The sequence below is a fragment of the Falco peregrinus genome, chromosome W, assembly GCF_023634155.1.
Source record: "Falco peregrinus isolate bFalPer1 chromosome W, bFalPer1.pri, whole genome shotgun sequence".
NCBI classification, from domain to species: Eukaryota; Metazoa; Chordata; class Aves; order Falconiformes; family Falconidae; genus Falco; species Falco peregrinus.
The window spans coordinates 10,037,880-10,063,565 of NC_073743.1; the positions used below are offsets into that span (position 1 = coordinate 10,037,880).

At 40.6% G+C, this 25,686-nt stretch overlaps 1 protein-coding gene across 3 annotated transcripts in view; it reads left to right on the forward strand.

Annotated features, from left to right (window-relative positions):
* The window catches only part of LOC129783156 (E3 ubiquitin-protein ligase KCMF1-like), a 50,311-nt gene extending 29,441 nt beyond the window's left edge, over positions 1-20,870 (forward strand). For 2 of the 3 annotated variants that reach the window (XM_055793003.1, XM_055793005.1), the window contains 5 exons: positions 5,127-5,266; positions 10,044-10,145; positions 14,040-14,214; positions 19,579-19,858; positions 20,254-20,870. In XM_055793003.1, coding sequence (XP_055648978.1) covers positions 5,127-5,266; positions 10,044-10,145; positions 14,040-14,214; positions 19,579-19,858; positions 20,254-20,506 — 950 coding nt within the window. In that variant the 3' untranslated portion in view covers positions 20,507-20,870. The remainder of the gene's footprint in view (positions 1-5,126; positions 5,267-10,043; positions 10,146-14,039; positions 14,215-19,578; positions 19,859-20,253) is intronic. The other variant, XM_055793004.1, reaches the window with a different exon arrangement.
* The last annotated feature ends 4,816 nt before the right edge of the window (positions 20,871-25,686 follow it).

Here is a 25,686-nt window from a genome sequence, read left to right on the forward strand (position 1 = left end):
CCAAAGTACAGTTCACCTTGTTGATTTATGCACCAATTTAAAATAAAGAATGTTTATAAATGTCTTTCTGCTTAGGCTTTAGGAAGGTTTATGACTTCATTCTGGAAATACTTATGCCTTACCTTACATTCCATACAGGATTGTAATATAAGAAAGTATGTACAGTGTGGTTAAAAATTGGATGCATAGAGAAAGTGTAGTAAGTTTTTTAAGGGTGTTGTATAAATAAGGAGGTAATGTGATTTAGAGGAACATAGAGGTATTTAGTAGACAATGAAAAAATATAATTAATGCTGCAGTTAGTCTAAATTTGTTTCAGAGTTGTCAGGTTAGTTGTTCTAGTGAAACTAAAAATAATTAACCAAAGATGTACAAGAAGGTTAAAAGAAAACATCCTGAAGGGAAACATCAGCAGTATAAAACTAAATGGAAAAAAGATGGAACTGGACAGAGATGTCACTTGCTGTCTATGGAAGTATGGGTGGGAAACATAAGAATAAAGAACACTGGGAGAAAAACAGAGTGGAAGACTGAAGACTTAACGGAGGTAGATGTGTGACTACTAGAATACCTTTCTATTGACAAAAATGAGAATTGTTGCTCATTGTGGTGGTTATTAGTTGATGGAGTTGGGGAGTGGACAGTAGGCAAGATGGTGAACACTTTATTTTGTGGTAAAGAGGGAGGCAGGAGACTATATATATATTTTTTATTGCAAAACTGAAAGCTCAGAGGAGGCCAGTACCACCCACCCACCCCACCCCCTTTAAACATGGGGGGGAAGATATGTCATAGGGATGATATGTTCAAGATTCATCTGTAGTTGGTGATGAAGATGGACCTAAGGGAAGGACCTAAGTATCTCTGCTTCCATTCAGCATGCTAACCAGTAGGCAGCATTGTCTCTGTATAGAAAGTGGAGAGACTGTACTGGTAATCTGTGCTTGAAACCTTGTTAAAGTTATGGGTTGTGATGGGGCAGTGAACCAAGTAGATTCTCCTAGGTGTCAGGAATAGCTTGGGACATCTAATGAAATTACTGTGCAGTTGTATAACTCTGTAAGAGTCAGTGCAGCTGGCTCCAAGACAGACTCACCACTGGCCAAAGCTGAGCTAATCAGCAGTGTCAGTGGTGTCTCTGTGATAACATGTTTAAGAAAGGGTAAAAAACACTGTGCAGCGGTTGGGAGAGAGGAGTGAGAACAATGTGAGAGAAACAACCCTGCAGACACCAAGGTTGGTGAAGAAGGAGGGGGACAAGGTACTCCAGGCTCTGGAGCAGAGGTTCCCCTGCAGTCCATGGAGGACCACATCAGAGCAGATACCACACTGCAGCCTGTGGAGGACCACACACTGGAGCAGGCTCCTGGCAGGAACTGCAGCCAGTGAAGAGCCTATGTAGGAACAGGTTTCTCTGGCAGGATCTGTGGCCCATGGAGAATCTGTGCTGGAGCAGTCTGTTCCTGAAGGACTGTACCCTATGGAAAAGGACCCATGTTGGAGCAGTTTGTGAAGGACTGAATCCTGTGGGAGGGACCCTACACTGGAGCAGGGGAAGAGCATGAGGAGGTATTAGTGGCAGAGATGAAGTGTTACAAACTGACTGCGACCCCCCATCACCCTGCACTGCTTTGGGGGAAGGAGGTACAAGAACTATGAATGAAGTTGAGCCTAGGAAGAGGAGGAGGAGGAGGGTGGCGGGGGGGGATGGGTTTTTAGTTTTGTCTTTATTCCTTACCATCCTACTCTATTTTTAATTGGCAATAAATTATTTTCCCCGTGTAAGAGTCTGTTTCACCCATGACAATAACTGGTAAGCAATCTCCCATCTTTATCTCAACTCACAAGCTTTTTCATCTTATTTCCTCCCCATGTCCTGTTGAAGAGGAGGAGAGTGAGTGGCTTGGTGGGTACTTGGTGGCCAGCCAAGGTCAATTACTATAGTGCATAGGAGCCTTAAAATGCTGTGAAATATATACTAATGACAGGTTGCTGGAGGAGCTTTAGTTGTGTGTCATGGTTTAACCCCAGCCAGCAACCATGTACCACGCAGCTGCTTGCTTGCTCCCCCCCCACCCGGAGGGGCGGGGAGGAGAATTGGAAAGGAATGTAAAACTTGGGGCTTGAGAGAAATTATTCAGTTGTTCTTAAACAGAATAAAAAAGAAAGAACATCAATAATATAAATAACAATAATAATAAGTTACAATGGAAAGGGGGGGAAAAGGATAAAACCCAAAGGAAAAGGGAGAAAGGAAAACAAGTGATGCACAGCACCACCTGCTGACCGATGCCCAGCCAGTCCCTGAGCAACGATCTCCGGGCCCCAGCTAACACCCCAAATTTATATACCAAGCATGAAGTCCTATGGTATGGAATACCTCTTTGGCTGGTTCAGGTCAGCTGACCTGGCTGTGTCCCCTCCCAGTTTCTTGTGCCCCTCCAGCACTCTGGCTGGCAAGGCCCAAGAAACCGAAAAGTCCTTAACTTAGTATAAACATTACCCAGCAACAACTAAAAATATCAGTGTGTTACCAACATTGTTCTCACATCAGAGCTAAAGTATAGCACTGTATTAGCTACTAAGAAAAAAGTTAACTCCGTTCCAGATGAAACCAGGACGTCATGGCCTTGAATTTCCAGAGACTTTGATCAGTATAGGAACTCATGTGAGACTTGGAAATGAATAAGCAGCACCTAGTGACTTCCAGCTTCACCCATGTTTGTGTTTATGAGCCTAGTTGGCTCACTAGTACCGTAAGTCAATGCACAATCTAGTATTTCTTCTGAATGAGGAAGGTGGAATTATGAATGATGACAGTTGTATTGTTTTTCAGTTCCTAGAGTGATGCTGGGAAAAGATACTTGTTAGACATGGTTTAAAATGCTGAATGGGCACAAACATTGGTATGCTGTCATAGCAAAGGACAGAAAGCATTGCAATAGGTCTACTTTAAGAATAGGGATGTGCATGTCTAGTAGTCTATAGAAATTATACTTTTTGCTAGAGCAGCATAGAAGTTCAGAGCAGGCTTTCCAGTTTCCATGTTCCTGAAAAAGAATTGTTGACAGTGAGCCACAAACTCTATATTTGAAGCTGTTAGGATGCTTGATTTGTATTATGTGGAAGCATGTTATTTCCTCACTATCCCTGCCATTTTCAAGGGGTTAGACTAGGCAAAGAAAGTAATATGATTTTCCTGGAAAATTGTATTAAGAGCTTATATTGTGTTACTTCTGTTCACATCCCCAGTGTAAATTCAGCTCAGGTGCTTATAGGGTACAAGATCAAAACCCTCCAGCTACCTTTTGCGAAAACATGAACTGTGTACATGAAGTTAAGCTTTAAAATGCCAAGTCTGAGGTCTGGATAAATTGACTAGAATTCAGCTTGAGGCTTTACCAGTCTTAAACTATTAGATGATGATCCATTTAGTCATGCATGTCTTGCTAAGTCAGTTAGTGACAGCTGTGTTGGCAGTGTTAGACGTTGACAGCTGGGCATCAAATCAAATCCTTTGTAATCTGCATCATCACCTCAGTGTGTTCATGGCTTTGATATGTGGTATCAACAACAGAATGTCCAGCAGAGTGTTTCTGATTCTCAAGTAGTTAGCCCAGCAAGCACTACTTAGCTCTGTAGCTGAACACTGAGAAACTGATGAATTTGTATGAAGAAAACCAGAGATTGTGCTGTTTCTTGCTATTACTATACTCTGAGATATTTCAAAAAGGTTGAAATATTGATGTGCTATATGGAAGCAATTGGCAACTTTTTCCAGACTTTGCTTTAGCAGAAACTAAAAAACACAGAATCTTTATAGCTAGAAAATGTGAAGCAAAACGGAAGATGCAGTAGCTTTAAGAGTAATACTGTTCTGATTAATGAAGCTTATTGATCACTGTTAAAGTACCACCTCAAGAAAAAAAAAAGGGAGGGAAAAAAGATTGTCAGCATTAATTTTCTTTAACTTTTTAGTTCAAATATTAGTGTGAAATCAGCATATTACTTGTATAATATTAACATTTTTAGTTTATGCATATTAAATTGAAATTAAGTTGTACTTTATGAAAATAAGTGTTATTAAAATTACTCTGGTTTCTGTGTACTTTCTTAAAGTAATATGTCTCCTCTGTCTACAAGGGCAAATTGTTACATTGAGTTCTGAATCAGCTTCTTGAAATACTGGTTTTGTCGAAGGAATGCTAGTGTATTTCTGAATGAGTGCCAGGAGGTTTGCAACTAGAGGGAAGAATATGCTAGCTCTGTGGTTGATGAAGCAAAATTGTTCTTTTACTTCCCCATTGAGATTGTCAAACATCCTAAAGCCATTTCCTTTAGGAAACACTATAGTTTCCAAATACTCTTAGGCTCGAAATCTAATTTAGTATGCCATCAAGTCCCCTTTAGAGAACATTCTGAGCCTAAGCATCGTCTTAGTGCTCTTCCTCTGTAAGCAGTGAAGGAAAAATTTCCTGGAGTGATGCAATTTAGTATGAATTTAGCATGGTTTGTTAAATCTTCATGATCAGTTTGTCTCATGTTAATTGCTAAATCAGTAACTTAAGGGAGGCTGCTACTTCAGTAGTCAAGAAGTGTTGAAGTATTGAAACTGGTATGTAACACCTCCTTTTGCTTCACTAAAATTTCCCCATATTGTTAGTTAACGGCTATGGCACCAATATCAACATATTGTGTGCTGGTGTCACTGAGGCTTTTAAAATTATAATATTTAATATAAATTTGCTGCAAGTAAGGCTGTGAGAGCACAGTACATCTACAGTGATCTTATATGTAGTACAAGCTCACCTATAGTAAAAACAAGGGTGGAGGGAAAAGTGATGGTTTGGCAGCACCATCAGACTTTGCTCTTCCTGAATATTAGAAAGTTATGTTGTTTGCTAGTGAAAATTGTGTAGTCTGTCTATTCTTTTGGAAGTTGAGTCATGGAACAACTTTATAATATTGGCATATGCACTTTGTGCAGAATTAATATGTTTATTTTGATTAAATAATGGATTAATTTGACAGTGATTACGTGCACATAGGTGTATATATAAAGAGGTTATATAAATATAATAATGCTGCTTGAAAATAATCCCTCATAAAATAACATCTTTTTCCAGATTTGTATTATGGTGGAGAAGCTTTCTCTGTAGAGCAGCCACAGTCCTTTACTTGTCCTTACTGTGGAAAGATGGGTTATACAGAAACATCTCTTCAAGAACACGTTGCTTCTGAACACACAGAAACATCATCAGAGGTGGTAAGCCAAGTCACTTCAGCATTGCTTTTCAATTACAATGAAAGTATATAAAAAATTCCAGAAAATGAGTATTTTTTTCTTGAAATATGCGTTCATTTAAATACTGACTAGGAAGGTGTGTACCATACATACACACCATGCTGGTGTTTTCCCCTCTTGACTCTTTGCGCTACTAACAGTCCCCAACATAACGACCCTACATCTGTCTACAATATCACCTTTACCTCTACAGACTCTCACAGTACTCTCTCAGCAGTCTGAGTTAAGGTTATGCAGCTGAGTCCTTGGATCCTTGGTATGCAGGCTGCTAAATACTGGTGTTACAGAGAGGGTTAAACCCTTTTAAAAATAAATAGCTTTTAAATATATTGACTCTTTATAAAAAGTGGCCCTTGCTGTTTCCCTTTACCACTTGATTTTCCTGATTATTTCAACAATAACGATTGGTGCAGAGCAATTATACACTGTAATAATAGACTACTGGAACAATTGTTTTGCTTCTGGCTTTCTCAGTAAGATTCGACTTGGGGAAATTAGTTTAATTTGTTGCCAATTTAAACAGAGTAGGACAACGAGAAATTAGAACAAATCTAAAAAACACCTTCCCCCCCACCCCTCCTTTCTTTCCAGGCTCAACTTCACTCCCAACTCTTCTACCTCCTTTCCCTTCCCTGAGCAGCACAGGGGGACAGGGAATGGGGGTTGTGGTCAGTTCATAATGCTTTCTCTGCTGCTCCTTCCTCCTCACACTCCACAGAATCACAGAATGGTTAGGGTTGGAAGTGATCTATGAAGATCATCTAGTCCAACCCCCTACTAAAGCAGGTTCTCCTAGAGTAGGTCACACAATTGCATCCAGGTGGGTTTTGAATGTCTTCATAGGAGATTCCACAACCTCTCTGGGCAGCTTGTTCCAGTGTTCCAGCATGGGGGTCCTCCCATGGGATACAGTCCTTCATAAACTGCTCCAACGTGGGTCTTTCCTACAGGCTGCAGTTCAAGAATAGACTGCTTGCTCCTGCATGGGTCCCCCACAGGGTCACAGTTCCTGCCAGAAAATCTGGTCCTGCAGGCACTCCTCTCCATGGGCTGCAGTTTCCTTCAGGGCACATCCACCTCCTTTAGTGTGGGGTCCTCCATGGGCTGTAGTGTGGATATGTGCTTTTCCAGGGGCTGCAGGGGGACAGCCTGCCTCACCATGGTCTTCTCCACAAGCTGCAGGGGAATCTCTGCTCTGCTGCCTGGAGTACCTCCCTCCCCCTCCTTCACTGACCTTGGTGTCTGCAGGTTTGTTTCTCTTGCATTTCCTCATTCATCTCTCACAGCTGCTGCTGTGCAGCTTTTTTACCCTTCCTTAAATATGTTACAGAGAGGTACTACCACCATCACTGAATGGCTCAGCTTTGGCTGGGGGTGGGTCTGTCTTGGAGCTGATTGGAACTGACTCTGTTGGCCATGGGGGGCAGCTTCTGGTGTCTTGTTACAGAAGCCCAAAAGAGTCTTTAATATGTACAGCAAAAAAAAGGAGCATGGTGCAGATCAGATAAACTAATATTAGAACAGATAAGTTAATATTGTGGTCAGCAGTGGTGAAACAGCTATGATAATTATATGTTCCCTCTAATATGCTCTGGTCAAATCTTTCATTGTCTCAAACCCTTTGATTCCCATGTTGGGTACCAAAAATGCTGGTCATGGTTTTACCCTGGCTGGCAACTAAACATCACACAGCTGCTTGCTTACTTCCCCCTTTGCCCCTAGTGAGCTTGGGGGGTGGGGGAGAATCAGAAAGGTAAAAGTGAGACAACTCGTGGGTTGAGATAAAGACAGTTTAGTAGATAAAGCAAAAGCTGCCTGTGCAAGCAAAGCAAAATAAGGAGTTCATTCACTCCTTCCTATTGATAGGCAGGTGTTTAGCCATCTTCAGGAAGAAAGCAGGGCTCCATCACACATAATGGTTACTTAGTAAGACAAACACCATAACTCTGAACATTTCCTTCCCTCCCCTTTTTTTTTTTCTTCCCCATGTTTTTTATTGCTGAGCATAATGGCATATGGTATGGAATATCCCTTTAAGTTGGGATCACCTGTCCCAGGTGTGTTCCCTCCCAACTTTTTGTACATCCCCAGTCTACCTGCTGTTGGTGCAATGTGAGAGACAGAAAAGGTCTTGATGCTGTGTGAGAGCTGTTCAGCAATAGCTAAAACATTGTTGTGTTATCAACACTCTTCTGGTCATAAAGTAAAAGCATAGCACTAATATGGGCTACTGTGAAGAATTTTGACTCTATCCCAGCCAAAACCACAAGTATTTGTATAAATAGGGAGGTGATGGTAATAAGAGAACAAATCTAGAAACTGTCAACTGTGATGTTTGGAGCCTAACTGGCTTAAGGCTTTTTAATCATCTCCTGGATTTCATTCAAAGTAATATGGTGATCTGTTAATTTTAAGGGATGTTAAGAGCATGGCTGCCTTCTCCAGTCCAGGATTCCCTTCTGCTCAGCTGCTGAAGCCCAGACCTGGGGCCTCTGTCTAGGCTGAGGGATGCAGCTGCCAATTTCCTGTTTGCAGGTTCAACCAGTAGTGAAAGCTGAGCATATATTCCAGAGACCCATACACACACAGACGACACTGACATGGCCCATCACACAGACAACCACAGACATGGTGCTGCCTTCAATAACACCTACATGTAGGACTTGCATAAAACATAAGTATAAGCAGCCATGTTCCCCTTCTTCCTCTTCAGCTGGTAGAGACAGAAGGTCACTAGTGAAGGTACACATATGATATACTCTCTATATTCACATGCGCACACACATTCGCTGTGATCCCTTGAGTACTGGTGTGGCCCCCTTTGTCCACTACCACGCCTGGATTCCAGGCACTTTTACCTGCTTCACAGGTCTCCTACTTACCAGCTAGTCCAGCTTGATGCTCACTAGCAAACACTTGTGCACTTGTCTCACAGGCACTCTACATTTGCAGGTCCCCCTGGGAATATCCACACAGACCCTTGCCTGCTTCATACTACTGCCTAGACTTGAGGCTCCTCCCTACTCATTAGCTTGAAGTTTGCTAGCCAATACACACATGCTCCAGGTTTGGGGAAGATGCAGACACCTCCCCCCCCTTTCCCTCAGCAGCTGGCACCTCATGGTCTGTGATTGGTGGTCCTGCTCCAGCCACCAGTGCTGGGCCCCTCGCTCATGTTGGTTCCTCCCATCAGCTGTTTTTGGGACATACCATTCCTGGCCCAGTGGCTGGAGGCAGAGACCACAACTCGCTCCAGTAGCTGATGTTAAGACCCCACTCAGTCTAGTAGCTGACACCACAGGCCAGGGGTGCCTGCACCCCTGGTCTGACTGGAGTAGCCGGCAGAAAATTCACTCATGGAAGCCCCCCCTAGTAGCTAGTACTCCAGGCACAAAGTTTCTGGTACCTGCCCTAGGTCTAGAGAGCTATGGCCCCTCCAACTACTTATGCTAAAACTCTCATTTGTTCCAGTAGCTGACACCATAGGTTACAGGGGCACCTACAGCCCCAGTCTGACTCCAGTAGTTGGCACCAAATTTCATTCACACATGCTTGGGCCTCACCAGTAGCTGGCACTTAGTCCTTGCAGCATACATACACATGGGATAGAGTGAGATTATGCAGAGAGATTGTTAAGATTTAATAAGAAGATATAAAAAGACAGGACAGACTGCGGTGATCAGGCTCAGGGCTCAGCCAGCCAAACATACTCACCAGCTCTGTTTTACATGCGACTGTCCCATTTTATATCCTTTTCCATCTACCCTTCCATTTGTTCCTCCCTGCTGTCCCTTCCCCTGCATGTCTTTTCATTGGTTTGTATGGTTCTATTGATTCCCTCACCCCTCCCAGTCTGGTGTCCAGTGTCTCCCCCCTACTTTACAGTCTTATCAGTTGCAAAGTCCAGGTTCATTTCTCTGGAAGTGTAGTTAAGATCTAACGTATTGCGTGGAAGTTTATCCTCTCTGGCTTATTATCCTGTGATCTGTCAAACTTTAAGACTGGCCTGCAAAACTGTTGCAAAGGACTTTTAAGGCACGCTTCTCTGAGGTAGATGCAAAGTCACTGGGAGGAAAAATAAAAATAATAAATGAAGGTTACTATGGCAGTAAGTGTCCCCTAGACTTTTTAAAAATGTGTGTTTAGGCTTAAGGAAAAAACAAAACTATAATGTCATCTCCCAAAATACTTGGTAGGAATAAGGAGTTTCTCTTCTCTGCCAAATCTCTACTTGCATGTTACCTAAATGGGTAGTCTCAGTGGTGATACTTTAATGAATATTCTATCTGGATTTCTCTTTCCCACACTTTTCTGGTGAGATGAATAATTTGCTTGGGGATTCAAAGAGTGGTAAATGAACTTGATAATGTCATATGCAGGTACATACAAGCAGTAATCATGTGTAACCAGGCCTGCTGTCTGTGTTGGAATTGACATATAAAGACAAGTTTGAAAGCCAAAACATTGCAGATAGGATTTGAAATTTTTACTTTTTGGTTTCTGTGGTATTATTAAAAGCATAATTACAAAGAAAATTGAGTCTTAAAAAATACTAAAATTAACAGCTGCCTTTGAACACATTTACTGTTTTAAATCTGTGGCTGTTTAAATATAGGATTAAAATGTGATATTTAAAGTATAAGAATCCATGTCAAGTGATCAACTCTGAATTATGTGTTTTGTGATTTGTGTAAAGAAATTGGTTGTGTTTGGGTTTTTTCTCACTTTGTTTTTTCAGATCTGTCCAATATGTGCAGCATTACCTGGAGGGGATCCGAATCATGTCACAGATGACTTTGCAGCTCATCTTACACTGGAACACAGAGCTCCTAGAGATTTAATATCCTTTCCTAAGTCGAGGGAAAAGGGATAGACTGTTCCTTATGATAGCTATAACTACTTGTTTTGACTTCCGTAGTTAAGTGGCTACATCAGTTTTGCTTATTTTTTAGAATTGATGTTTAGTTATAGGGGGTCTATATGTCTGATTTTTTTATATGTATAAATATTTATATCTATCAGACTGTGAATGGGCTTTAGGTGTAGCTTGACAATGTGGGTGTGTGTTTTTGTTTTATTCCTGATAGGAAAACCTTTTAAAGATGTTTTTGAATACCTAGTTGCTTCTTTCTGCACTGCAGTTTTTACCCTTCCTTGTCATTAGTTTTGATGCCGCTTTGTGTATGGGAAAGCAGCAATCTGAATGCAATAGTGTATTATAAGTAATTACAAGACCAAAAGCAGCAAATTTCACCAAAAGCAAATGTGTTAGAGAATGTTTTGAACTTTGAAATTGAGTGATTTTAAGTGTTTGGTTAGTTTTATCACCATATTTCATACAGTAGTTTCAGCCTGGGTTTTATTGACTTTTTTAAAGCTGTAACTAGAAGAGCAATCAGGAGACTTCCTAGGGATTAGGGCTGTCTTTCAGTTATTTGCAGATTGTAGTGATATAACTACTCTTAATGACTGAAGAGCTCAAACTGTCAGTTTCTTTGCACTTTAAGTACAATTTTCTTTTGTGCTACTTGGTCTTAGGAATAGTAATGTGGCTTGGTTTTTGCTATACAAATACCTACAACATAATTTCAGAAGGTACTCTTACTTCATGGAAGTACAGGCCATCATGAAAAACTCTTGTTAAGTGATTTCTATAAATTATTTATCTTTCTGTATCTCATTTAAAAATCAAACCAGTATAATTTGATAGTGCCTTTTTTGTTCAGGGCTTCTTACAAGGAAAAAAAAAAGTTCATTATATCTACTGCTAGTAGCATTAGAGGAAATGGTTTCACTTTGGTTGTGATCTGTATTTACATTTAAATTTGTTAGCATTTAAATTGTCAGTCCAAATTACACAGTGACTTCCTATTGAAGTGGATGAAGTGTTGGATTAGAATTCATGCTTCTGGAGTTTTTCTTCCCCCTCCCCACATCAGTGATGTCAGATAACTTTTAATTGGGAAATGTGTGTTTATTACTAGCTACATAAGAGCTAGAGAAATCAGATTAATCTTTTCAGTTACTGAATAAGGCCACAGTGTCAGTCATCACAAATCTGATGGGGGGGAGCTTTATAAATTGGACCATGTTATAAATAATTATAGAAAATGCACGTGGAAGTTTCTGTACAGCGTTGCTTTAGCAATCAGTGTTGCCAAGTCCACAAAACTTGATAGAGAAAATTTTTCTGGACTAGCTGTTCCATGTTGAGTGCTATTTCATGTCTTCTGACAGCTAAGCCTAAAAGGAAGAAAAAAGGAGGAGAGATTTTTCCCCCACCCAGTTGCTAGCAGTTTAGGAAAGGATATTGTTTTCTGTGTAGCAGTTAGAAGGATTTTTTTAAGATGTTTTAAATGTCTGCACGTATTTCTTGTGAGAATCCTGTGCAGCCACTGCAAGATATCACCTTTATTCCTGGAGACTCTGGACAGCTCTTTAAATTCCAGTTTCTTTCTTAAACAATTTTCAACTGGTTTACTGTTTAAAACATGACTTTAGTCTTGACCGTGTAAATGGTTCTAGCTGGATTGTTTTCAGTATATGTTTGCAATGAATTAAGAGTTCCAAATGCTTTTTTTTAACCCTAGCATAGTTGGGTGAGACATCAATATACTCTTAAATAGTATTTAAATAATGTTGTTTATCTTAAAAACACTTTTAAAGGTGCAGTTAGCAGCTACTAAGATCCTTTTCTAAATGAGACCAAGGCTGGAATTGTTTAAAGGATTTATATTAAAGATGTTCTAGTTTTCTTATTTCCCCAAGTTTACTTGAAAAAAAAATCCCAGAACAGGGGCATTTTTCTGTCAGATGTAGCTGGAGAAAGCTTCCCAAACTGCATGAGAGTATTAGTCAATCAGTAAAATATTACTGACAACGTTCTATCACTATGTTGTGGTTTAACCCCAGCCGGCAAGTAAGTACCACGCAGCTGCTTGCTTACTCCCCCCCCCTCCCATGCCCCTGGTGGGATGGGGAGGAGAATCAGGAAAAGGTAAAACTCATGGGTTGAATAAGAAAAAAATAATAATTGAAATAGAGTAAAATATAATAATAATAACAACAACAATGTAATGAAAGGGAGAGAGAAAGAGAGAGGAATTAAACCCAAGGGGGGAAAAAAGAAAAAAATAAGTGATACGCAATATAGTTGCTCACCACCTGCTGACCAATGTCCAGTCAGTCCTCGACTAGCGATTGGCAGCCCCTGGCCAACTCACCAGTTTATATACTCAGCATGGCATTCTGTGGCATGGACTATCCCTTTGTCTAGTTTGGGTCAGCTGTCCTGACTATACACCCTCCCAGTTCCTTGTGCACCTGCTCACTGGCAGAGCATGGGAAACTTGAAAAGTCCTTGATTTAGAGTAAGCACTACTTAGCAACAACTAAAACATCAGTGTGTTATCAATGATATTCTCATACTAAATCCAAAACACAGCCCTGTACCAGCTACTAGGAAAAAAATTGACTCTATCCCAGTCAAAACCAGGACATGCTGCCAGTATCCAGTATCAACAGATTCAAAGGAGGAACAAACCAATCTGTGCTAGACAACTATATTCTGTCCTAAGGGAGATATTTTTTTCCTCCCTCCTAAATCCTGCAAGTGAAATGTTTTATGCTCTGTAGCATAATATATTTGAAAGAGTCAATTCTTCCTGAAAGTATTTATTATAGTAACTGGATATTCTTGCCAGAAGAAGTCTAATAATTTCTCAGTCTTAAATTTCTCAACTTAGTGATGTCATGAGGAAATTATTTCTACACCATAATCGTACATTGTGGGATAAGTACATTGGGTCCCAGTCTGCTACAAATAATAGATTTTATACAAGTGATAAACACACTATTTTTGAAAATAAGAAAATTGGACATAAGGTGAGCTAAAGCTACTAATTTAGAAATTGGAAAAATAAAATATGTCCAAGTACATTATTTCCTAGCTTAGTAGTTAATTGCACTAGTGCTTCTTAAGATAAAAGGAAGCTTTAGATAGACTTTCTTGGGAGAACTCATATGTTAACACTGTTCTGGGAAAGATCATCTTTAAATGATTTGCTGATAGTCTTTTAATAATGTATGAAAACACTTATTTCAATTCATAGCTTTTATAGACATCTTCTAAGAAATGTGGGAAATAAAGTGAAAGGGCTTGTTTTCATAATTGGAGCAAGTGGAATTTGTGTGGAGAATGAGAGGGAAGATGAAGCAAAGGGGTATGAGAGAAGTGCTGAATTTTCTGTTGATCTGCAGTTCCTTGAAGGCTGGAGTGGGTGACATTCCTTGGATAAAAGTATAAAATGCAATAATTACTGTGTGCTCTTCATAAGAATGACAGTAAAACTTTTTAGATTATTTTCAGTATTTAAATACCCTTCTTTCCCAATGTTGATGTTAAAACCCTTATGTCTATTGAGTAATGTGTTTTGCTAAATATGCATTATCAGTTTAAATTACCTAGTAGAAAACTTTGATCCAGAAGGCAGAAAATCCATCCTGACATTTTTTTAGACATGATAAAAAGCCTGGGAAAGATGAATTTGGTGCAAGCAGCCCTGGGTGCCATGGGTTCATATCTATAGGTCTGACTATCACTGTAGCTATGATTGCATCACACTTATAAAGTTGAATCAATGAGGAATAGTGTGTTGCCTTATTATTCCACCTTGTAAATATTCTTGTTATTTAATACTTGATAGCAAAAGACTTTTCTTAACTGCTTGGTTACGATGAATCTAGTGGTGTTCGGCACGTACGTAGAATGTTTCACCCAGGCCGGGGTTTGGGAGGCCCCCGTGCACGTAGATCAAACATGCACTTTACTAGCAGCTCCACCGGTGGGCTTTCATCTTCTCAGAGTTCATATTCTCCAAGCAATAGAGAAACCATGGATCCTATAGCTGGTAAGAGCTGTAACCACTGATGTTAGCTCAGAGTCCTTAAATAGACTTTGAATCAAAATCCAAGATGATAATAGTTGCCTTGGGTTTTTGTGTGTTTTAGGAAAAAAAAAGGCGCTTCCCAATGTTGTAATTGATGGGTGTTTACTGTTGAAAAGTATCTTTAATTGGACTGTCTACAGGGACTGAACTTGGAACTTCTGAAATGAAAAACACTCCCCCTTTAGCTTGTGCTTTCAAATGTAGAGACTTCTAGGTTCATTCCCATGACTGACTTGTCCACAGAATGGTTGAAGTTGGAAGGGACCTTTCAAGATCATCTAGTCAAACACAATCCACCCACCCCACCCCCTTCCCGAGATAGGCCACCTAGGGCAGGTTGCCCACACCATGTCCAGTCAGGTTTTGAATATCTCCATGGATGGACTCCACAACCTCTCTGGGCAACCTGTTACAGTGCTTGACCACCCTCACAGTAAAAAGTGTTTTCTTGTGTTCAGATGGATTTCATTTGTTTTAATTTGTGCCCATTGTCTCTTGCCTTGTCAGTGGGCATTACAGAGAAGAGTCTGGCTCCCTTTCCTTCGTTCCCTCCCATCAGGTATTTATATACAATGATAAGATTCCTCCCCCTTGAGCCTTCTATTTTCCAAGCTGAAGAGTTCCAGGTCTCTTAGCCTCTCCTCATGATATGTATGTATGTATTTTTAAATGTAATTGTTTCTAACCACCATTAACTGCTTCAATGCATCTAGCTTTAATTTGCCATGTGCATAGAGGTATTAGAAATTAATCTTATTTTTTTTAGTGCAAACAAAGTACTGTACTTGAATTCATCAAGATGAAATTTGTTCAATTGGAATATTATTGATAGACATTTAAAATGTGCTCAGTTTATTTTAAAAGTACAGTTTGGATGACAGGCTTCCTGATTTTTTAGGAGGTCTTCTAACACTTCTAAAATTCTTAAATAACTATTTTAACAAGCGTTTTATATAGAGCTGAGTGACAGCCCTGCCTTAAGATTGTGCAAGGGGAAGCCTGAATTCAACCTTGAGCTGACTGACGCAAGTAACGCACGAGACAAAGGAGGCTCGACCATTGTCTCTGCTCAGGGTAGAAGGAAGGACCTTCCCCTAAAGTTCCCCTATGTAACAGATATGATGCTTTGGAGTTGGAGAACGAAGAGCACATGAGTAACAGACAGGATCCAGGAAGGGACAGGCAAGGAAGGAGGGGTGGGGGGGACTTCCCTCTATGTAAAACAAAAATGTATTGACCACACGGAGCTGTCCTTGAAAAACTGCGATGAGCAGGTTGGGAGCTCATGGGTAAAAATTAGGGGCCAAGCCAGCAAAGGAAACCTTGCGGCTGGTGTTTACTACAGGCTGCCTGATCAAGGGGAGCCTGTTGATAAAGCGTTCTTACTTCAGCTACAGGAAGCATCACACTTGCAGGCTCTGATCCTGCTGGGGGACTTCAACCACCGTGACATCTACTGGAAAATTTGGATAGTTTTTTAATCCGGATGATAGACAGCCTGACCAGGGCTACACCAGAGCTAGCAACTAGACCTGTTGCTTACCAACACAGATGAACTAATTGGAGAGGTCAAGATTATTGGCAGCCTGAGATGCAGTGGTCATGCCCTGGGGGAATTTACAATCTCGAGGGATATGAACCAGGTGAAGAGTAGAGTCAGGACCCCGAATTTTAGGAGAGCATACATTCATTTCTTTAAGGAACTAGTGAATGTGACCTGGGAAACTGCCCTCAGGGATAAAGGAGCGGAGCAGAACAGAGCTGGCAGCTCTTTAAGGACATCTTTCTCAGGATGCAAGAGCTCTCGATTCCCATGTGTAAAACTCAGGGGAGGAAGGCAGGAGACCAGCATGGCTGAGTAAGGACCTCCTGGTCAAACTAAAGTGTAAGAAGGAAATGCACAGGCAGTGGATGCAGGGACATGTATCCTGGCAAGAATATAGGGACGCTGCCTGGATGTGTAGAAATGGGTCTAAGAAAGCTAAGGCACAGCTGGAGCTGAATTTGGCAAGGGATGCGAAGAATAATAAGAAAAGCTTCTACAGGTACGTTGGCCAGAAAAGGAACGTTAAAGAAAATGTACCCAGCCCCAATAAATAAGACATGTGAACTAGTGACAACCAACATAGGGAAGGCTGAGATGTTCAACACTTATTTTGCCTCAGTTTTCAATGGTAATCTCTCTTTCCACATCTCTTAAGCTCCTGAACCTCAGGGCAGGGACTGGGGGAATGAAGTCCCTCCCACTGTAAGAGAAGATCAGGTTTGAGACGACCTGAGGAACCTGAACATACATAAGTCTATGGAACCTGACAAGATGCATCCCAGAGTACTGAGAGAACTGGCTGATGTAGTTGCCAAGCCACTCTCCATCATATTTGAAGTGTCACAGCAGTAAAGTGAAGTCCTCAGTGACCAGAGAAAAAGGGAAACATCATGCCCATTTTTAAAAATGGTAAAAAGGAGGACCCTGGGAACTACCAACCAGTCAGCCTCACCTCTGTGCCTGGTGAGATCATGGAACAGATCCTCCTGGAAGACATGTCAAGGCACATGGAAGGCAGAGAGGTGATAAGAGACAGCCAACATAGCTTCAGCAAGGGCAAATTGTGCCTGACTAATCTCATGGCCTTCTATGATGGAGGAACTGCATCAGTGGACAAGGGAAGAGCTATGGATGTCATCTATCTAGTCTTTTGTAAGGCCTTTGATGTGGTCCCCCACAACATTCTTGCCTCTAAACTGGAGGGAGGTGGATATCACTGATGGACTCTTAAATAGATAAGGAATTGGCTGGATGTCTGCATCCAAAGAATTTCAGTCAATGGTTCAATGTCCAATTGGAAACCAGTAATGAGTGGTGTCCCTCAAGGGTCTGTACTGGGACCAGTACTATTTAATATCTTTATTAATGACACAGTGTGATTGAATGCACCCTCAGCAAGTTTGCAGATGACACCAAGCTGAGTGCTGCAGCTGATTCACTAGAGGAAAGGGATGCCATCCAGAGGGACCTTGACAGGCTTGAGAAGTGGGCCCATGTGAACCTCGTGAAGTTCAACAAGGCCAAGTGCAAGGTCCTGCATCCAGTGTGAGTCCAGCTCTGGGGTCACCAGTACAAGAATGACATGGATGTGTTAGAGGAGGGCCACAAAAATGATCAGAGGACTGGAACATCTCTCCTATGAAGAAAAGTTGAGAGAGTTGGGGTTGTTCAACCTGGAGAAGAGAAGGCTCAGAGGAGACCTTATTGCAGCCTTTCAATATATAAAGAAGGCTTCTAAGAAAGACCGAGAGATACTTTTTACCAGGGCCTGTAGTGACAGGACAAGGGGCAACAGTTTTAAACTGAAAGAGGGTAGATTTAAATTGGACATAAAGAAGAAATATTTTTATCATGAGGGTGGTGAGACACTGAGACAGGTTGCCCAGAGAAGTTGTAGATGCCCCATCATTGCAAGTGTTCAAAATCAGGTTGGATGGGTCTTTGAGCAACTTGATCTAGTAAAAGATGTTACTGTCCATGGCAGGGGAGTTGGACTAGATGATCTTTAAAAGTCCCTTCCAACCTAAACCATTATTTGATTTGTGTCATATTTTGGTCAGATTTAGGAGAATTTTCAAGGGGAAGATGTCTCATTTTTAATTTGCAACAATCACGCAGGCATGTGTTTAGGATTTGCAGATATAATCTGTATTTTTTCAACTTTGTGATTTTGAAAAATAAGTTCTCTATAAAGAGGTAAAATCAACTCCTTGGTTGATTTTTATTTTTTAAAAGATCTATATTTTGTCCTAATGTTAAATATTAAGATATCAATGTTACACTCATATAGTTAAAGATAATAAGTGTCAGGGAAACTTCAGAATTTCTGCCTTTGGTTCAGCCTCACAAGGCCTTCCCTTTTAGGAGCGTGTTTAGTAAAATGGTACTCCTTTTAGTCTTGTCTTTTATTTTTGTTGGTGGAAGTAATATTATTTTTTTTCATTCAGAGAATGTAGTGCAGTGTGGATGGCTGTCTCTGTCATGCCAAGCCTGTGTCTCAAATTCACATCTCTACCAGGGTTCTGTTAAGCTGTACTCAAAGTGATCTTGCAAACAGTGTGGATAAATACATCTGTCTTACCTGGCAGTGTTATAAGTCTTCCTTTGTATTATGGTAATAATTAGTACATGCTACCAGAAGTTAGAACTTGTGCTTGTAACAGACCTGTAAACATTAGTTATTCTCTTTGTGGTGGTTATCAGTAATTAGTGAAATAAAGTATTATTGATAGTTAATCTGAATATAATTAGCTGTGCTGATTAAAAGTGACTTGAGCATTTACTGTTGGCGTTCCAAGTGTTCCTGATGAAAAGAGCTACTGCATTGTGCTTTATTCCCCTAAGAAAAGCCTAATTTCAAAGGATTATATCTTGAAAGTAAGATGGAAGGAATATTTTTATGACCTGTAATAATGACTTGCAGCTTTAATGAGGGTTGGATGGATAGGGGGAAAAAATAATCTACTATTTCTACCCTCCTTGCATCAAACATAACAGAGTAGTACTCAACTTTGTGTGGAATGTAATCTGTAGTAAATCACTGAGCAATAATTTATTATTAACATTTGTTTGGGGAAATGCTTAGTATGGACAGAATTTGTCACCGTCTTAATCTTTGCAGGAAAGGAATCAAATGACTTTTTTTTCATTTTTTTTTATTGTTAGAATTTATCTTTTTTTCCAGTAGAGGTTGAAAGACTCACAAAAAACTCCCGCTGTGGTCAAATATTTTTCATATAAGATAACATTTGAAAAACCTTTCTGAACTGAATATTTTCTAAAAATGTCTGGAATTATGCTATAACATTTGTCTTTTCTGCAGCACAGCTTCCCTCTGGAATATGCATTGAAGGTGCATGGGGGTATATAAAGCCACCAACTGAAGTCAGAATTGAAGTGGTTTCTTATTCAATAACTATTTTGACTTGAAGATAAAATTTTAGAGAATTGTTGCACAGGATATTGCTGATATGGTATTCCTCATAGGTTTACTTTTATTGGTTTAAAAAGCTTTAAACTTTGACTCTCTTATTTATGTATGGTTCTTTACTCTAGATGATTCTTAATCTTCCTTACCCTATGGGGTTTGAGACATGGGATGTTTGTAATGGATAGCCCATGTAGCTTTTTGAATCAATACAATTTGTTCATTAATTTAATTTCTGAAAATTTTTAGAAAGCAAAGGAATTGATATACTGGTATTCAGAACATATTTATACTGCTGTGCGATATGTATTTAACCAGATTTCACTGTAGAAACTTTTCTCTCTTCTGGCAGAGCTTTTATCTCAGTTATCAGGTGTGAGACGTTCTGCAGGGCAGCTGAATTCTTCTGGCCCTTCTGCTTCTCAGTTACAGCAGCTGCAGATGCAACTGCAGTTGGAGCGACAGCATGCACAGGCAGCAAGACAACAACTGGAGACTGCACGCAATGCAACTAGACGCACTAACACAAGCAGCATCCCCACCACTCTTACACAGTCTATAGCAGCAACCAATACATCTAACACGGAAAACAATCAGCAGACTATACAGCATTCCCAGTTTCTTCTTACGAGGTAACTTGTTCTGTGGTTTTAACTCTTCTGCCATGAGCACTTAAGGGATGACTAGAGAATTTTAACATCCCTTAAAACAAAACCCCTCTGAAGGGAAAGAAACTTCAGAAATAGCTATTTTTTTCCTTCAGCCTTAGAGTCTACTTTTGTGAAGTTTTTTGAAGCATCTAGGAACAAGTTTGTTAAACGTCTGGATTCTTGCATCAGGAGTGTCAGGTGTTGTCAGATCTGTGTGTGTCAAGAGAAGTGCAGCAGTACCTATATTGTTTCTCAAAGGAACGGCTTTCAGATGTTGTTCAGCATGCATCAGTCCAGCTGTTTAGGCAGTTAGTGAAAGCTCATTTTGTTGATGATACTACATGTCCTGTCTTCTCTCTTTCTGTGATGCCATGCAGGTTGAATGATCCTAAGATGTCAGAAGCAGAGCGTCAGTCAAAGGAAAGTGAACGGGCAGACCGCAGCTTGTTTGTTCAAGAGCTTCTACTGTCCACTTTGATGCGGGAAGAAAGTTCCTCCTCAGATGAGGAAGAACGGGGAGAGATTGCTGATTTTGGTGCTATGGGCTGTGTAGATATTATGCCTCTAGATGTTGCTTTAGAAAACCTAAATTTAAAAGAGAATAGTAAAGGAAATGAGCCTCCTCTTTGATGGCATCCCACTTTGCAGACAATGTCCTCTGTGCTGTATTTGCCAATGAAAGTGGACAACAACTATTTTGGGTTTGTTTTGGTGATTGTAATTTCAGGTCTGTCACTCTTGTTACGTTGTGTACATTCAAAGGAAGAGAGAAAAGATATATATGATAATCATTTCCACTTAACCAATTTTTACTTTTAGCAGGTAAATATAGGTTGCAGAGAAAAAGCTCTGCGTCCTGTAGCTTGACGTGCAAAAAGCTCTCCTAATACTCCACATTCAAACTGAAGAGGAAAAAATGAAAAATCTCTAATGAAGCTGCTGTGTGTATTTATGAATATTAATGAATAAAAATTGCTTGGATGGTTTACCTTAACTACAGCATGATTTTTTTTGCAGCGTGCATGAGTTTTAGTGACCTTGTCATTTAAAAAATGTAAGTACAAGGAGTAAAACTATAAAATCCCAAAGCTTTCCCATTATTCAAAGGTAATGTGACAAAAAAAAAAAAGAAAAAAAAAAAGAATGCTCGCTAGCAGTTCGTGGCTGTGAATTAGCCTTTTGAGTAACACATGACCAGTAACCTTTTTATGTGATCTCCCTGCGTATTGATGCAAACTCTGCAGCGGGCTATGTTTTTGCTTCCAGAGTGTGACATTTTGCTATACTATGACCAGTATGTTGCCCTGTTAGACATCATATCCATGTGGAATCGAACTTTGTATTCACCTGTAGGAGACAAAACCCAAGGGCCACTACTGGAATCTACCACAAAGGGCTTCTGTGTGCCCTAAACCCACTTTTTTTTTTCTCACCTTTCTTTAAAGTTTTCCTTTTTATGTTAAACATATTTTATTTAGGTGTAAATGATTCCTATATTTGCTGTCGGGGGGTGGGGGGGGTGGGGAGTTAACCTGGATTATGTTGTCTTAAAGGTTCTAAGCCTTCACAGTCCTTATCGTTTTGAGTTATTTATGTACTTGCTTCATAGTTTGCAGAGACTCCTTAGTGTCAGGAGAGCTTGAGGATTTGACTTCCCAGATATCTCCATATGTTACAGTTGAATTTTTAATGCTAATTCCTATCAACTTTTATTTATTGGGGTTTTGGGTTATATTTCTGACATAAAAAATAAAGCCTGTTTAATTGAGTCATGCTACCCATTTGCCTATACTGTTAATCCTATAAGTTTTTTTGGTATGGATTATTATAATAGCCCCAAAGCAAGGGACAGCAAGGCTTTAATTATTTGGAATGTAAAGTTAGCTTATAAAGATAAAAATGCACACAACTTCTGAAAATTAGACTTGAAAACCTGATGATGTTCCTAAGAGAACTGTGATATGTATGTTCATCTAAGATAACAGCAACAAAAGAAGCTACCCCATAGGTTGACATTCGAGTTCCATTCTTATTTTCTCAGTTCTCAGTTTCCGTTTGTTTCCATTTTGTACTGTATTAGCGTTGTTTGTCTTTTAGTCTCTGCAACAGAAAATGTTTTAAGAGAACATAGTCTTATGGTTATCTCAGGAGTTACCCTCAATAAAGATTAATTTTTAATTGATTGTTGAGGATGTTAAAAAAAAGCCCTAAAAATCAAACTGCAGTCTTTTCAGACACATCTTCTGCACATTACAAAAAGACTCAGTTCAATAAAGCATTTTAAGGGCTGTTGTTCAGTTGATTCTTTGATGATGATGTATTATCCAGATAGCTGTAGAAGAAATTCTGGAATGAAACTGTCCTTCACAACTGTATGCAGAGGTAAAACCTTGGGTGATTTACGTAAACACTTTTTTTTTTTTTCTTTTTTAAGTGCGTATTCTGTGCAGTGCATGTAGCAGTGATTAAGCATGTAATCTTATTGTTTCATAGGTACATGCACTGAATTTCTAGAAAAGGCTTGCTTAAAAGCAGTATCTCAATGAATATTAATTTTTATTTAAAATATATATATAGCTGGTCTATTGAAGATGTTTACATTGCAGGGTTTGCAAACTCCATTCTTCTTTTACATAAAGCACTTGGAAAGCCTGTGAACTCTTACTGTCCATGTTTATTATTAGAATCTGAGTATTAGATAGAATCTGGCTTACATTTAAAATTAAATTTAGTTACTGCATTAACTCCTCTAAGAATCACAAATGTGTTAGATTTTGTTAGCTTAGAAATAATGCCAAACAGCGATTGGGGGAATGCTGTTCTAGCATTCTGCCGATGAGTATTTGCAGGGAAGTGTTCTTCATTGAAAGAATGTTTCCCAGAATTATATTTTTGTTACTTTCAAAATACTGATGTTTATTTTCATAATGCTGTGGGCTAAAGTGAAAATAGCCTTTGAGAACATTTCAAGGGGAGCCTGGATGGGCTATCACAGAATTTCCTACCTTAAGACCACTGCTTCAGAAAAGAGGGCCCTAGCATTTGGCATACCTGACATTCACAAGAAGTCTGTTGAATACTGTGCATTTGTGTGAGAGAAGTTTGTTTTCCCAAAAAATGAGGCACAGCCTGTGACAATCTTTGTAGAGAGGCTACATCTATGAATAGAAAACACATCTGGAATTTGGCGTGCCTCTCCTATGAATTTGCACCTCAGAGCTCAGATGTGGCTTGCTTCTGCTTCCTCTGCTTAAGAGAGAGTAGGGTGCCCATGTGCCCTTAGACTGAGTCTTGCAAGATGGCAAATGAGAGACTACCTGTGTAAGGATGTTGACCTTTGTGTGTGTGTGTGTGTGTGTTGGCTCTGGAGACCAGTGACCTGCATTCCGTGCTGACTGAAAGCACTGTAGCTGGCCTTAGTGTGATGCTGATATTGAGCTTACAAGTGCTGCAAAAATGATCCCCTTTTGGGGAGATAAGGGCATATTCATATATAGAAATGGGAAGAGATGTGAACTTTTTTGAAGCTGTTGGGGAACAAGTCCTGCTTTAGGTGCCTGTGTGTCGCAGCACTCTCCAAACTATCAAGCTGCAACAAAGTCTTTTACCATCTCATCCAGCACACTCTTCATACAGTTCCTCTGCTGCCTTCGCCTCATCTCGCCTCATCCAGGGCACATGTTCTCTCCCTTCTCTCTGCTTCTTCCCCCTCTCCCTTTCTTGGCTGCTCTCTCTTCATTGGCTCTCAACCACTTAACCAGCCACAGCTGCACCTTATCTACATCTGCCAACCCACAGTTGTATATTATCAATGCTAATTAACCCAGCTTCATTCCACTACACCTGTGGGTACATATGTTTAGTATGTATGGTGCAATTCAGACTATTTGCAACTCTTCTAATCTGATTTAACCAGGTGTTTTTTTCATCTGTTTGGTATTGTGCCAGAACCAGACATTTGCATGAGGTGGGTGGAACATGGAACAGAATGAAATTGCATTTTAACTTAAACATCTCTGGGGACTTGGAGGTAATCAGTCAAATGAGATGGCCAGGAGGTGAAGTGGTTAACTACATCTTACTAGTATTATAACTGGTTCTGGAGACTGTCAGACCTACTACATGTCTCAGTAGAAAGCCTTTATGGCTGTCACTACTTTCACTGGGTAGTTTCTCTTGGAAATCAGGCTTTGCTCTTCCCATAGGAGCTTCTTGGTTCTCTCACTTCTATAATGTTGTTAGTCTTTGCCAGCTTCACCTACTGGAAGCTTTTCTGGTTTGTGGGAGTTAAGAGTATTGGCTCTGGCTCTGTTTGGGTCATTGCTCCTGTTTATTGAGACGGACAAAGTTATTACTGCTGTAGCATGGAAAGGACAGTCTGTCCCTTAGCAAATACTTTGTCTGGGAAATGAGTGGGGGAAGAAACATGACATTTGGTATGGATGAGATTTGGGTCTTGGATGGAAACGTGATGGGTTGCAAACTAAGCATGGGATGTGCTCAGCAGTCTGGGGACAGCACACAAAGGTAATGCTTTTATAGTGATTCTATGCAGAAGGGACCAGCACAACTGCTCATCTGACATGCAACAAGGCTGGAAGCCAAACTGTGAGCTTTGGCAGTAGCTCTAACTTGTGTATCTCCCTCTGTCTTTGAAAGAAATTAGAGCCTTTTTTTTTAACGGGTCTTGGGTGTATTATTTAAGGGTGTGGACTCTTACTCACAGAATACTTCAGGACACTGTGGCTTGCCTCAAAAGCCAAGTGTCTGCATGTGCATGCACTTCTGTCTTGGGGTCCCTGTCTGTTCATAGAATCATGGAACGATTCACATTGAATCATGGAATGATTCACAGTGAAAAACTGTTTACTGATTCTCAGGTGCAACCTCCTGTGTTTCAGCTTGTGCCCATTGTCCTGTCACTGGACACCATTGAAAAGAGCCTGGCTCCATCTTGTTTTCACCCTCCCTTCAGGTATTTATATTCACTGATGAGATTTCCCCCCCCCCCCCCCCCCCGAGCCTTCTCTTTCCTAGGCTAAAGAGTCTCAGCTCTCTCAGCTTTTCCTCATAGGAGAGATGCTCTAGTCCCTTAATCATCTTTGTGGCCCCTTGCTGGACTCTCTCTAGTAGCTCTGTGTCTCTCTTCTTGTACTAAGGAGCCCAGAACTAGACACAAGACTCCATGTGGGGCCTCACCAGTGCTGAGTACAGGGGAAGGATCACCTCCCTCAACCTGCTGACAGTGCTCCTCCTAATGCAGCCCAGTATACCATTTGGCTTCTTTTCAGCAAGCGCACATTGATGGCTCACGTTCAACCTGCTGTCCAATAGGACCCCCAGGTCCTTTTCTGACAAGCTGCTTTCCAGCTGGGTGACCCCCAGCATATACTGGTGCCTGGGGTTGTTCCTCCCCAGGTGCAGGACCTTGTTGAACTGTATGAGGCTCCCATCAGCCCATTTCTCCAGCCTGTCCTGGTCCCTCTGGATGGTAGCACAACCCTCTGGTGCATCAGCCACTCCTCCCAGTGTTGTGTCATCTGAAGACTTGCTGAGGGTACACTGTGGCTCATCATCCAGATCATTAACAAAGATGTTGATCAGAACTGGACCCAGTATTGACCCCTGAGGTACAGTGCTAGTCACTGGTGTCCAACTAGAATTCATGCCACTGATCACCACAGTCTGGGCCTGGCCACTCAGCCAATTTTCAGTCCACCTCACTGTCTGTTTGTCCAGCACATACTCATACAAAAGCTAATGAAGTATTTTACAGGAGACACAGCGTCAAAAAACCTTACTCAAGCCTA